Consider the following 13,851-nt stretch of genomic DNA (forward strand, 5'->3'; position numbering starts at 1 on the left):
TGGAGTATACGTGGATCCTCCTATCCGTGCCGCCTTTGTGGTTAATAGGTTAAGAAGGGAAGTCTTAGTAGCCTTACTATTTACCCCGTTTTATGTTTTATATTAAGCCCTCCTTTTTTTTCTTTTTCTTTTTTTTTCTTAACCGTCCAATGTTACTGATATGTAGGAAGTGCTTATTTGAAAAAAAAATGCTTAAAATAAATTTTTTCTCTTTCTTTCCCTTGTTCATAAAATATGCGAACAAGCTTTTGCGCAAAATAAAAGTAAAAATAAAAACAAAATATAAGTAAAAATAAAAACAAAATATAAGTAAAAATAAAAACAAAATAAAAATATAAATAAAAGCAAAATAAAAATATAAATAAAAACAAAATAAAAATATAAATAAAAGCAAAATAAAAATATAAATATAAATCAAAATAAATGGTGTATACTTCCCTATGCTCAAATTTTTCCCTTGTATGTGTTATTTTGTCGTTCGAAATTTTTTAATTTTTTCATTTCTTGCATTTTTTGCTCCACAGATATTCGATTCACGTATATTTGACGTATTTTTATGTATCTGTAAAATTGTAAGTGTTTTATTTTATTTTGCTTTTTTATTTTATCCTCTTTTTGTTTTTTTATTTTATTATTTTTTTATGTTTTTTTTTTTTTCACGCCCCTTTTACTTTTAGCGGACGAGTATACAATCTACAATAGGCCTCAACTGGGCAACACTGTATCACGGGCTTAAAATATTATGCTACATTTGCATTAGCATATGCGTTTACATTTATATATATATATATATATATATGTTTATGTTTATATATATATATGTTTATGTTTATATATATATGTTTATATATATATGTTTATATGTTTTTGTTTATATATATATGTTTATATATATGTATATGCTTCATATATTTTAAGGATATGCTCCCCTTTTTTTTTTTTTTTTTTTGTTTTAAATTAGTCCTGCGTTTGAATACGTCGGAATAATCGTTGATCCATAGGGGGAGTAACTAAATGAAAACAAAAATGAAGGATATTCGTTTGTTTGTTTGTTATTATATATTTTTTTTTTTTTTGCTGTTATTTTTGTAATCTTGAGTATAACGATAAAGGAAAAAATATATTTTTACAATATTTTTCTTCTACAAAGGCAACCTTTTCTTCGTTTATTCTTCATCTCTTCAATTAACTTTAGTTAACTTCACTCCAATTTACTTTTTTTTTTTTTTTTCTTTGTTTCATGTTTCTTTTTGTTTGTTCTTCTCATTATTAAATATTTCCTGTATGTTCACAATCATTTGTGCATGTATAGAAATAAGTGGGGATAATATTGCCTGTATATAAAAAATTATGAATATTTTTGCGAGTAGTTCTTTATTTTATTTTTTTTTTTTAATGAATATTGTAGAAGGGCTACAGGTGTAAAATAGTTTGATATGTTTTTATCATCTACAGATTTTGTGCATTTTTTGTAGCAACCCATGTGACAGGCATTGCATTAGCCCGCGTAGCACCCCTTTATCATCCTATATCCTCCTTTTTGTGGCTTCATTTTTTTTTTTTTTTTTTTTTTTTTCATACCCGCTTGGCGCTCTTCTTATTGTCCATTCTGCTCATGTATCACTCCTTTTTTCCAAGTCCCAAAAGATGAGTGCCGGGAAAGACGTAAAATTGTTGTTTGAACGGGAAAGAAAGATAAGCAGCCTGGCCAGAATATACCATAGGAAGCTAGAAACACTGCTCATCTATATAAATATACCAAGTAAAAAGAAAGGCACCATTAGTTTTGATGATTTTTTTAATATAAATGAAATATGTTCATACATAAATACTATACATAGTGTCGAGTCAGAGGAAGTGGGGAAGAGATATGGGAGTGATAAGAATAATAGAAGAACAAAAAAGAAGGATGACAGTAGAGGCGAAAGTGCTAACACATATGGTAGTGATTATAATGTGCAAAATAATAAAGATGGAATCAACTCAACTGATGAGGAAATACTTAGCGATAAGAATACTAATAATACAAATAATGATGAAAACGATGTAATAATAATAAAAACAGACACAGATATTTTTATAAAGAATCTTCTCATATTTCTAAACAATTTGATTGTTCTTTATTTTTCAAGAAGTAACCTAGTTGATGTATGTATTAACAGGAGAAGTTACAACAAGTGCGGCTTTTATGCATGTGATAATATTTTTCTAAATAATTTAAATAAAAGCAAATACAAAATAGATATAAAAAATAAAAATATATACTTGAGAGAATATTATGATTTATTTTGTTCAACAAAATGTATGAATTTTAATTTATATCTTTTAAAACAGATAATTCATAATAGCAGAAATTCTACAGAAAGTATAAACTTAAAAAAAAAATGTCAATTGATACATATTATGTTCTTAACCTTTTTTCCTTTTTTTAAATTTCATGATATAACATATTTATTTAATAATATTGATAATTTAAAAATTGTCAATAATAAAATATATATACAAGATTATGGGAAACAGTTAAATATAAATGAAAAAAGAGGAAATGAACAACAACCTGTTCACCAAAATTTAGGACAAAATGAAAAAAAAGGGAATACCTCAAACCAACACAATGATCATACTCACTTGAACATGCTAACTAATCCAGATAGCGTATATATCGAAATTGTTGAAAAGCAAAATGACGATATTGCAAATGTAAAGGGGAACAGTACTGTCGTGGTGAATGGGCATATTGAAAGGGGTGCACATCAAGGAAAGGAACAGATCACAAGTGCAGCGGGAGCATCCAACGGAACGGGGAAGCGCATCGAAAGTGAAGCGGCACTGGAAGCGGCAAGTGAAGTGGAAGACCTAGAAGGAGACCTCGCCACTAACATAGGCGTGAATGTACCTAAGATGAACGAAATTATAGTAGAGCCCCCATTGAGTCGGAATAACAGTAACAGCAAAACATGCAACGAAAAGAAAGTAAGGAAAAGCAAAAATGTGAGCTTCAACGAGGATATAAAACTTTTTAAATACCATAAAGATGAACGAGTAAATGAATACACCATTGGTAGAACATGCTTGGGGAAAGATGCAAAAGAGGAGAACGTAATGATAAAGCTAGGGGGAAAATTAAAAAATTGTAAATATCTCGAATTTGAAGAAAATTCTAATATTTTAACTCAAACATTTTTCAAATTTAACGAAAATATGTGCAATAAATTAATAGAAGAAGTGGATAGAAATTTGTTCAAATCAACAAAAGTAAATGAAACGGATCGGAAATGGAATAATAAAGAGCTTCCAAAAAAATTTAGCAAATTATTATTGCCTTCCAAAAATGAGAAAGCGGTAAATAGTAACAAACATGACAGTAACAATTCCACATGTACTGTTAATAAAAAAGAGAACCAAGAAATAAATGAAAATATCAATGAAGGACTAAATAACAAAATTGATGATGTGATAATAAGTAAAAATGACAGTGATAACATGAATGAAAAAATTTGCAATGAGGAGAAAACTGATGGAGATGAAGAGGCGTTTATCAAAATTTCAAAAACTGATGAAAGAGAAAAAAAAAAAAATGAAAATATTACGGATGATGAAATGAATACAATTTGTGAACAAGTCAGAAATGGCACGTATGTTAATAAAAAATATTCATTTGATAATATATTACAACAAACAAAATTAGATGAATCAAAAATTATAGGATTTAATTATGGAAAAGAAGACTTTATAAAAATTGCTTCTCAAAAAATGAACGAAATTAATTTAAAACACGATAAAGAAAAAAAGGAAAAAAAAATTATTTTATTAAATACGTTAAATGAAAATAAAATATCAGTAAGCAATAATTTACACACACGTAGTGAAAATTGCAAAGATACTTATCAGGATGGAAGTGCGAATGAGGAATTAATGATTGAGGAGAAAACGAATGATGAGAAAACGAATGATGAAAAAACGAATGATGAAAAAACGAATGATGAAAAAACGAATGATGAAAAAACGAATGATGAAAAAACGAATGATGCAAAAACGAATGATGAAAAAACGAATGATGAAAAAACGAATGATGCAAAAACGAATGATGAAAAAACGAATGATGAAAAGTTGCAAACAAATGGGAATAAATGTTCCTACTTTAATGAAAACAAAAGAGACTATGATGAAGTAGTCACAGGCATATGTGAAGCAGGGGTGAACAATACCGAAATGAGGAGCAACAATGACAAGGGGGAGCAGAAAATGAGTATTGATAACGAGGACGAGGAGGAGCAGAAAATGAGTTCTGACATTGACGAGGAGGAGCAGAAAATGAGTATTGATAACGAGGACGAGGAGCAGATACAACTACAGAACTTGTTAATGGAAAAAAAGAAAAAAATTAGAGAGGAATATATTGAAAAGTTTAAGACCAATTTCCCATCGCTTTTTGGAGGCTTATATATAGACCAGAAAAAAAGTGGTAAATGTGCTAACAAGGTGGATGATGGAAAATTGTGTACAGACGAAATACGAGATGATGAATTGCGGGATGACGCAAAATTCGGGGAGGACACAAAGGGACCGCAAAAATGCAATAACAAATACGTATACAGCACAAGTACAGGTAGTGCTTACGAAGATATGTCTTTGTATATAGTTTTATGGGATATATTTACAAGTAACATTTCCAAGTATACTGTTCACTTCTTTCAGAAGAGTGAACTTATTATTCCAAAATCTTTAAATGAAGTTGAAAGAGCAAGAAAAAATGAATTTTTATATAATATTTCTCAGTATATGCCCATATATATTAATTCCATTTCGTCCATTATTTTAAATATCTGTAGAACTTTTTTATTTCATAAACCTTTATTTCCTTTCAAAAAAATAATATATAAATCAATCATATGTGTTATTGCAAGTGCAATTATAAAACATAAGGCAGAATTAATTCCTGCATGTGAATTAAAAAATATTAAGAAAGCAGAGGATTATTTAAAATTTGAAAATAATATTGACGAAGAAGAATTAAATGAGTTGTCTGTGCTTTTTTTTCAGAACAATTTCTACTAATATAAATTCTGTTGGAAAGGGGGAAAAAGGAAAAAAGGAAAAAAGGAAAAAAGGAAATTATAAAAGCATACATAAAACTCTTTTTTAACGACAAAACGTGCACATAACGAAGGTGCCTTATTTTATTTATTTTTTTTTTTTTTTTTTGTTTTAATACTGATTTGAAGTTTTATTGTGTATAAATTGCTTTTTACGATAATAAATCGGTAAAAAAAAGCCTTTGTACGCGTTATACCTTTTTTATCATTTTTATTAAGAAAAGTCATAAAGTAGCTTTTTTCAAATTATATACCTCATTTCGCGCATTTTTTTGCATAATTTATGCCTTTTGTGCAAATAACACGTGTGTACATATAACTCGTATGTACATATAACACCTATGTACATATAATACCTATGTACATATAACACCTTTGTACATATAACACCTTTGTACATATAAACTTTGTACATATAACACCTTTGTACATATAACACCTTTGTACATATAACACCTTGTACATATAACACCTATGTACATATAACACCTATGTACATATAACACCTATGTACATATAACACCTATGTACATATAACACCTATGTACATATAAATAACTCGTACGTGCAAATAATATGTACATATAGACATAAACATATTATAAATTTAATGCATTAGCCATATTCTGTAAGCCAACTCGTTGCTCTTACAGTTTTTACTAAATATAAAAATTTTTTTTTGTACTGTTATCTTTTTGCCACATCACTTATCACCAAAGTTTCACATGAGAAATGCAAAATATATTTAGAAGGAAATGTAAGTGCTTGCAACTATATCTTATGCGCAATTCGTTCGTTGTGCATGTATGCATTATATATATATATGTATGTATATATGTGTATGCTTTGTAATTTTTACAATAAATAGCTGTTTGTTCGATTCTATGTAGCATAGACGTTAAAATAAATCCATTTTGTACAATTCTTTTACACATTATTCCTGTGGTACAACGGAGGGAGATTGCTCGTAAAGCAACGACCATTTGAAGTGAAAAAAAAGGGAGAAGCGACCTTATACCTATACCTGCATTCACGCACAAACATATATGTATATATACATATGCATGTTTGTATGTATATATTTATACATATATGGGGGGGGTAGTACTTTCGTACACACAGCGCGCCCATATAGTTCATCGTAAATCAAAATGGTCCAGCATGAACTCTCAGGTGAAAATGAATAAATATTAGCGCAGCAAAAATTGTGTCTCCGGAAATAATATAGTTCAAATGAAGCTAATATTTAAACAAAATATAAGAGTAGGTAATTAATAAAAATTAACCATCTTTTCCATTTTTTTTACATAATTTTTTATACATTTTTTTTTATATTTTTTTACACACATTTTTATATTTTTTTACATACATTTTTATATTTTTTTACACACATTTTTATATTTTTTTACATACATTTTTATATTTTTTACATACATTTTTATATTTTTTACATACATTTTTATATTTTTTTACATACATTTTTATATTTTTTTACATACATTTTTATATTTTTTTACATACATTTTTATATTTTTTTACATGCATTTTTATACTTGTTTTTCTTTTTCTTCTTTTTCTTTTTATTCATTCATTGCTTGTACGGACGAAGTGCATCCAGTAGTTCACTATAAACAGCAAGAGCAATTTGTTTATAGGAATTACGCTATGATATATTCTTCCTTCAACGATAAATACAAAAGAAAAAAAATTGTTGAGCAGACATTCGAGGGATTTACCTCTTACTAACTGTTCCCCATTGTGGCTGTTTTGTTGTTCATTTTGAAAATTTGCACAATTTTTATCGCCCTCTTTTTTGTGTTCGCTTTTTTCGCTAGCTGTAAATTTTTTTAAAACTTGCAGATTATATAGCTCTTTTCCTGATGTAGTGATATTTTTTTCGCGCTCATTTTTTCCACCTTTACTATTCTCATAAAAATTGTTGTCGAGTAACAAAATATCTTCCTTCGTATTTCTAATGAAATTTGATAAATCGTTCATTTTTATATAAGGTATATCATACTCTGGTAGATTAACAAATTTCTTAACAGGCAATATTTCATCATTCCAATTTTCGAAAAAAATGCTGACCTCTTCAGAAATTTTGAGCCCTTCAGCATATTTTTTGAAAACATTTTTATTATTGATTAATTCATTAGGTATAGGACACTGAATGTTCTTTTCGTAACTATTTTCATAGTTATTTTCATAGTTATTTTCATAATAATTTTTTTTTATGTAAAAGTTATTGGATGTGCTATTTTTTACACATTTGATAGCGTTTATATACTTCCACAGTCTTACGTCTGCACAGTTTGTTTCATCAGAATTAAACATCAATAAGGTGCTGAAGTAACCTTTTTTTTTACCTGTACTGTGCATGTTTATAAATGAGATATTTTTATCCACATGTTTTGTAGTATCCATTTTATGAGAAGAATAGTTCTCCATCATCTTCATCTCCTTCATCTTTTTCTGCTTCACCTTCCTTTTTTTATTTTCTCCCTGAATTATGGGTATTATGTTAAATGCAAAAATTGTATAGCCGTCTTTTAGTTCATCTGTTGTAAAAATATGTGTCGATAAAACATTAAAAGGGTCAAATTCAAAAATTTTGGAATGAAAATGCATAATAATCATTTTATTTTCATATATACAATTATCATACAATAATTTTTTATATAAAATAGGTATTCTGCTCTGAGGAATTCCTTTCTCGATATTTAACTGAGTTATAAAATTCATGTTATTTGTATCAATTTTATTTTTTTTTGCTCTAAAGGAATGATCAATAAATTCGTCTTTGTAACATTTAAGAAAATTATAAAAATTGTCGTCATTGTTATTTTTAAGCTTATAGTTATTCCCTATTGCTATTTTTGTGTCTCCCCTCTTTTCTTTAGTAGCTGCTACATTATATTCCTTAAAAATTTTGTCATACAACTTTAGTAGCTCTTTATTCGTGTACACATTATTTTTTATACTTATATTGTATTTCGTATTTGTTCTCTTCTTACTATCTAAGCAATAACTGTAGTCATTTATTTCTATAACATGGAAGAGAAGACATTTGGAATCTTCAGTAAGTTCAAACCCAGGACGTAATAATTTAATGTACATCATTTCTTTGTTAAAAAAAAAAAAAAGATGATACATTCCTCTTTCAAGCTGAGGAAAAAAACAGCTTAAAATGTTTTTATTAATGGTGCAAGGTATAGTAAAGCATTCCTTTCCTTTTATTTGAATTTCTATCCTTCCCTTTTGTATACTTTTATTTGCTAGTATTATGTTCACTTTATCTTCACAATTTTCATATACGACGGATGTGTAATTTTCGACAATTAAATACTTTCTTTTTTTTGGAAAAATGCATTTCTCCTCCTCAGTGAGGTTGTCCCCTCCCCACTCGGCAACACGGTACACTCCAAATTTGTCAAAGCGAGGTCTTTCACTACTGCCAATATAACGTCTTTCATTATTATCAATTGTTTTCTTATGAACTTTCCAATGACCTCCTTCTTCCTCATTTATATCATCCTTATCAGAAATAATATGTTTAAAGCTACTGAAATTTTCTTTATCTTTGTTTTCATTGTCACCCCTATTCAGTACTTCGTCCTTTAAAAAACCCGTAAAATTGTGTTTTTCAAAAATGTTATGAATTCTGCCCCTTAATACGTATTTAAATTGTGCATTTTCCATTTAAAAAAAATATCAAAAAATGAAAAATTAAAATAAAAAAAATATATAAAATCAATAAAAAGGGGAAGAAGCAACAGGTTACTTATTGCAGTTATACAAAAATGCAGATAAAAAAGACACATACAAAAAAAAAAAAAAAAAAAAAAATTATATAAATAAGCCACTTGTGAAAAATGAAAAAGTAGGACAGGGGAAAAAAATATATATACATCTGCTTCTATGAAGTGAAAGCATTATGAAAAATATACATATGTATATGGGTTATACATACATAATACGTGCATACCTACCTACATATATATATATATATATGTTCGTATTTTCCCTTGTGCACACATTTCTACACTGTAAAAAGAAAATTCATAATTTTACTTTACGCTCAAAAATAATAAAGACAATTTAAGAATGTAATGTGAGTAGACCAACAAACATAACACTCACAGTTAAAAACAATTTATGTATTCCATAAGCAGTTAATACTGTATTTGTGGAGGCTTCAATAAAACTTTGAAAAAAAAAAAAAAAAAAAAAAAATTGTATATTGAACAAAATAGCTTGTACATATAAAGAAAATTTTTTTTTTTTTTTTTTTTTTTTTTTGTTCTTATTAAACAACTGTATCTACAACGTCCACACATCCAACAACACTAAGCACAGTTATTATTAGGCACCAAAATGCAGGTCAAAATTATTATATTTCAAATATACTTCTTTCACATTTGTTCTTTTGTAAAAGCTATTTTCTCCTTTAGCTTGATTAAAAAAGTAAAATTAGTCAAACGTTAATATCCTTGGGGTGACTATTTTACGCAATTATATTAATTATTACTTTCAAAAAAAAATAAAAAAAAATAAAATAAAATAATAAAATAATACAATAATAAAATGATAAAGTGGTAAAATGATAAAATGATAAAATGATAAAATGGTAAAATGATAAAATGATAAAATGATAAAATGGTAAAATGATAAAATGATAAAATGTAAAATGATAAAATGATAAAATGATAAAATGATAAAATGATAAAATGATAAAATGATAAAATGATAAAATGATAAAATGATTAAATAAAATAAAACAGTATGATATGGTATGATATAATACAGTACAACACAGTATAAAAATAAAATTAAAAAAATATAAAAATTATTTAAAATATTTTATGAGAATAAATTAATATTTTCGTTATTAATTATGTATACACACAGGTGTAAACGCTAAATAATACCTTGGCAAAAAACGAAATATGTGTAACTGTGTATTTAAAAGGGAAGACGTGAAGGGAGATGTATATATTAAAAAAATATGTGCATATGGGTATGTATACATATTTATGTATTTGCTTATTTGCGTGTGTACGTATGTATATATACATACACGTAGGCGAACATCTTTTTCAAAAACTACCTTTTCAATAAATAGTATGTCATTAAAAAGCCTGTGAGGCTCATGTTAAAATTTAAAAAAAAAAAAAAAAATCTTCAAAACGACGCGTCATAAAATCACCTATTAAGAAAATCTATTTCGAATTTACAATTGCAAACTTAATTATATTTATTTTCTACCAATGATTACACTCCCTACGGTTAAAAAATTCTACTGATACGCGTGAAAATATGTGCTGCTAATACATGCACACTCCTTCATTTTAGCTACATATACGAATATATATGTATATATATATATATATTATGTGTGTGGACTTAACGTTACACCCCCAATTGACGATTTTTTTAATATAATTTTAAATACGCTCAAGAACTAATATATATAATATATATTATTTCATTTCCTCTTTTAGCGTTTTGTGCAACCTGTCCGATATCTCTGGTAACATGGGTTCATGCTTATCAAAACATTTCACTACGCAACCTTCCATCTCTTTTTCTATGGTTGGACCGTCAATACTTGCGTTGCTTTTTGCATAATTTGGTGAGTACTTGTAAAAACATGACTGAAAGGGTGGAAAGAAAAAAAATAGCACATTAATGTAAATGTAAATATAAATGTAAATATAAATGTAAATATAAATGTAAATATAAATGTAAATGTAAATGTAAATATAAATGTAAATGTAAATGTAAATGCAAAAGTAAATATAAATGTAAATGTAAATGTATATACATAAGTATGTGTGCATATGGGCACATGTGGAGGTGAACGAGATGTGTACATTTATTGAGCTCATATTATGTCTTGTTCCCAACCTGCTGGCATGACTGTAAATTATTTTGTAGGTTTTGCATTTCATTCTGGACTGCCTGAACAAAATGTTCCGTTCCCTTCTGACAGTTGTTAACACATTTTCCAATTGTCTCAAAATCCGTATTATACGTATCAAAACAATTCACACAACAGATAAAAGACTTTTTTTGAAACGGAAGACTTTCCGTACTTATTTTATTTAATATGTTATCTATTTTTGATTGAAACTCATTTGTTCTTTTCGTTAAATTTGTTATCATATGATTCGTCGATGGACTGCTTAAAAATGACATTTTTTTTGAGTCTTCAATTTTTTTTTTTTATTAACTTTTAATTACGTATGCTTTATATTTTATTAACATGTAATATTTTTCTTACAAACATTTACCAATTTTTTTTTTTTTTATTAACATGTAATATTTTTCTTACAAACATTTACCAATTTTTTTTTTTTTTTAAACTTGTAAAATGATGTTATTTGGTTTATTTATTTTTTTTTTTCTATGAACAGGTAATTATTTTTTTTAATAAATGATTTGCAAATGATGATAATTTGTTTATTCGTTTGTTTATTTATCCATTTAATAGTTTATTTATTCAGCCATTTAATCGTTTATTTATTCAGCCATTTAATCGTTTATTTATTCAGCCATTTAATCGTTTATTTATTCAGCCATTCGTTAATTAATTTATTATTCATTGATTTATTTATTTACCCATGTATCCATTTATTCAATCATTTATTTGTTTTTCTTTTTATGAACACGTAAAAACTTTTTTCTACGTAATTGTTTATGCATTTTTTTTTTATTGGCTTGCAATAAGGAATACTTGTGATATAACTTAGAAAATACACGGGCATACACTTCTCTAAATTTTATTTACCTATTATTTTCTTTTATGTTTTTTAAACATTTTCAAAGTATATATACAATTTAAAATTCAACTAAATCAGCTAAAAATAAAAGATTTTTAAATTTTCCATTATATTATTACATATACAATATTATATATACTTGTTTGTTAAAAGGGAGGCTTAAAATAATAAAAATGTACGAAATGTAAAATAAACAGAATGAATAATGGAATAAAAAATCAAAAAAAAGAAGAAGAAATGTTGATATTACAGATGAGATATATACTACCATAAAATAAACGTTATACATTATATACTTTTGTAAGTTAGAAAAAGATTCAGTACCTTACATGCGAACAATATATGATAAGAAAAAAAAAAATATATATATATAGGTTACATGATAAAAAATTGGTTTATACACATAGCTTTTAATATAGGAGAATTAACTTGTAAATTTAAGAAAAAAAAAAACAAAAAAAAAAAAAAAAAGAAAATGAAAATGAAACCCGTTATTTATTATAAACTGCTTAATAAAACAACACCATATGCTACAAAATAACAAATGCGTCCTTTTTTAAAGCAGTAAAAGTGTGTAAACAAATGTTTAAATAAAAAATGTTAAACATGTAGGAAATGACTTTTTGCTCCACCATGTTTAAGTATGCATACGAGCATTCATACGAATATTCCTACGTCCATACGCACGTATATATATATATATATATATACATGTATATACAATATTCGTTGGAAATGTGGTTATTTCTCACTAAAAAAGTTTAAATCCCCATGTGTTATTTAACATATTCTATAAAAGTGATTAGAAAAAATTACATAGGGGAATAGGTAATGCAAAATAGGGGATATTCAAACCTTTTACAGTATAAAATCAAAAAAGGAAAAACAGTTATTAAACTGGCTTTATGATACAATTGTCACATAGATACGTGCATAGTTAAATATATATGTATGATGTAAATTTATATGATGAAAAAACGGAGGAGGTATCTCTCCTCATGTTAGAAATACAAGGGAAGTGTGCATATAAACACTTGACCCTTATAGCAGTATAGTAGGATAACACATCCTTTCACAGTTATCTCTTCTTATATTGTTGCATCTCATTGAATCTCTCTTTTCTTTTTTTTTTTCAAATAAAATTTTATTAATAATTTCTCCTGACTGAGTCATAATCATTTATTAAAATGCCCCTTAATTATCAAAGAGGAAATAACTTCTTAGGTGTAATTTTTTTTTTTTTTTTTTTTTTTTTTTTTTTCTTATATCTTTTCCATCTCTTATCTCCACGTACATTTTTGTACATTCTCATACATTTTTGTACATTCTCATACATTTTTGTACATTCTCATACATTTTTGTACATTCTCATACATTTTCATACATTCTCATACATTTTCATACATTCTCATACATTTTCATACATTCTCATATATTCTCATATATTCTCATACATTCTCTCATATGCTTAATCATGTCACCTTTTCTGTCTTTTATATTATAAACAATTATCAGCAAGGTGAGAAAAAAAAAAAAATCATAAAAAGGAAAATTAAGCAAAACTAAGTAAAATTAAGTAAAAATAAGTATAAATAAGTAAAATTAAGTGAAACTAAGTAAAAATAAGTAAAAATAAGTAAAAATAAGTAAAACTAAGTAAAAATAAGTGAAACTAAGTAAAAATAAGTAAAAATAAGTAAAACTAAGTAAAACTAAGTAAAATTAAGTAAAAATAAGTAAAATAAGTAAAAATAAGTAAAAATAAGTAAAACTAAGTAAAAATAAGTAAAACTAAGTAAAAATAAGTGAAACTAAGTAAAAATAAGTAAAAATAAGTAAAACTAAGTAAAACTAAGTAAAAATAAGTAAAACTAAGTAAATGGATTTAAAAAATGAAAAAATTGTGAGAAGGCCCACATATGCAGGTACATGTGAAGCTCGATGCATCCTGTTTTTTTTTCTGCACGTGTAGA

General features: G+C 26.4%; 3 protein-coding genes across 3 annotated transcripts; 1 reads left to right on the top strand and 2 right to left on the bottom strand.

The window, feature by feature from the left end:
• Positions 1 to 1,647: 1,647 nt before the first annotated feature.
• On the top strand, positions 1,648 to 5,058 carry PmUG01_04018400 (conserved Plasmodium protein, unknown function; the record flags this gene model as incomplete). The annotated part of the gene is made up of 1 exon (XM_029003180.1): positions 1,648 to 5,058. The coding sequence occupies one exon, from the start codon at positions 1,648 to 1,650 to the stop codon at positions 5,056 to 5,058; it is 3,411 nt and encodes a 1,136-aa protein (XP_028859639.1).
• A 1,622-nt stretch (positions 5,059 to 6,680) lies between these two features.
• Positions 6,681 to 8,795, bottom strand: PmUG01_04018500 (conserved Plasmodium protein, unknown function; the record flags this gene model as incomplete). The annotated part of the gene is made up of 1 exon (XM_029003181.1): positions 6,681 to 8,795. One exon carries the CDS (start codon positions 8,793 to 8,795, stop codon positions 6,681 to 6,683), a length of 2,115 nt encoding a protein of 704 aa, XP_028859640.1.
• Positions 8,796 to 10,576: 1,781 nt separating this feature from the next.
• Positions 10,577 to 11,294, bottom strand: PmUG01_04018600 (conserved protein, unknown function; the record flags this gene model as incomplete). The annotated part of the gene is made up of 2 exons (XM_029003182.1): positions 10,577 to 10,750; positions 11,004 to 11,294. The coding sequence occupies 2 exons, from the start codon at positions 11,292 to 11,294 to the stop codon at positions 10,577 to 10,579; spliced, it is 465 nt and encodes a 154-aa protein (XP_028859641.1).
• Between the last annotated feature and the right edge of the window lie 2,557 nt (positions 11,295 to 13,851).

This window comes from Plasmodium malariae, assembly GCF_900090045.1.
Source record: "Plasmodium malariae genome assembly, chromosome: 4".
Lineage (NCBI taxonomy): Eukaryota > Apicomplexa > Aconoidasida > Haemosporida > Plasmodiidae > Plasmodium > Plasmodium malariae.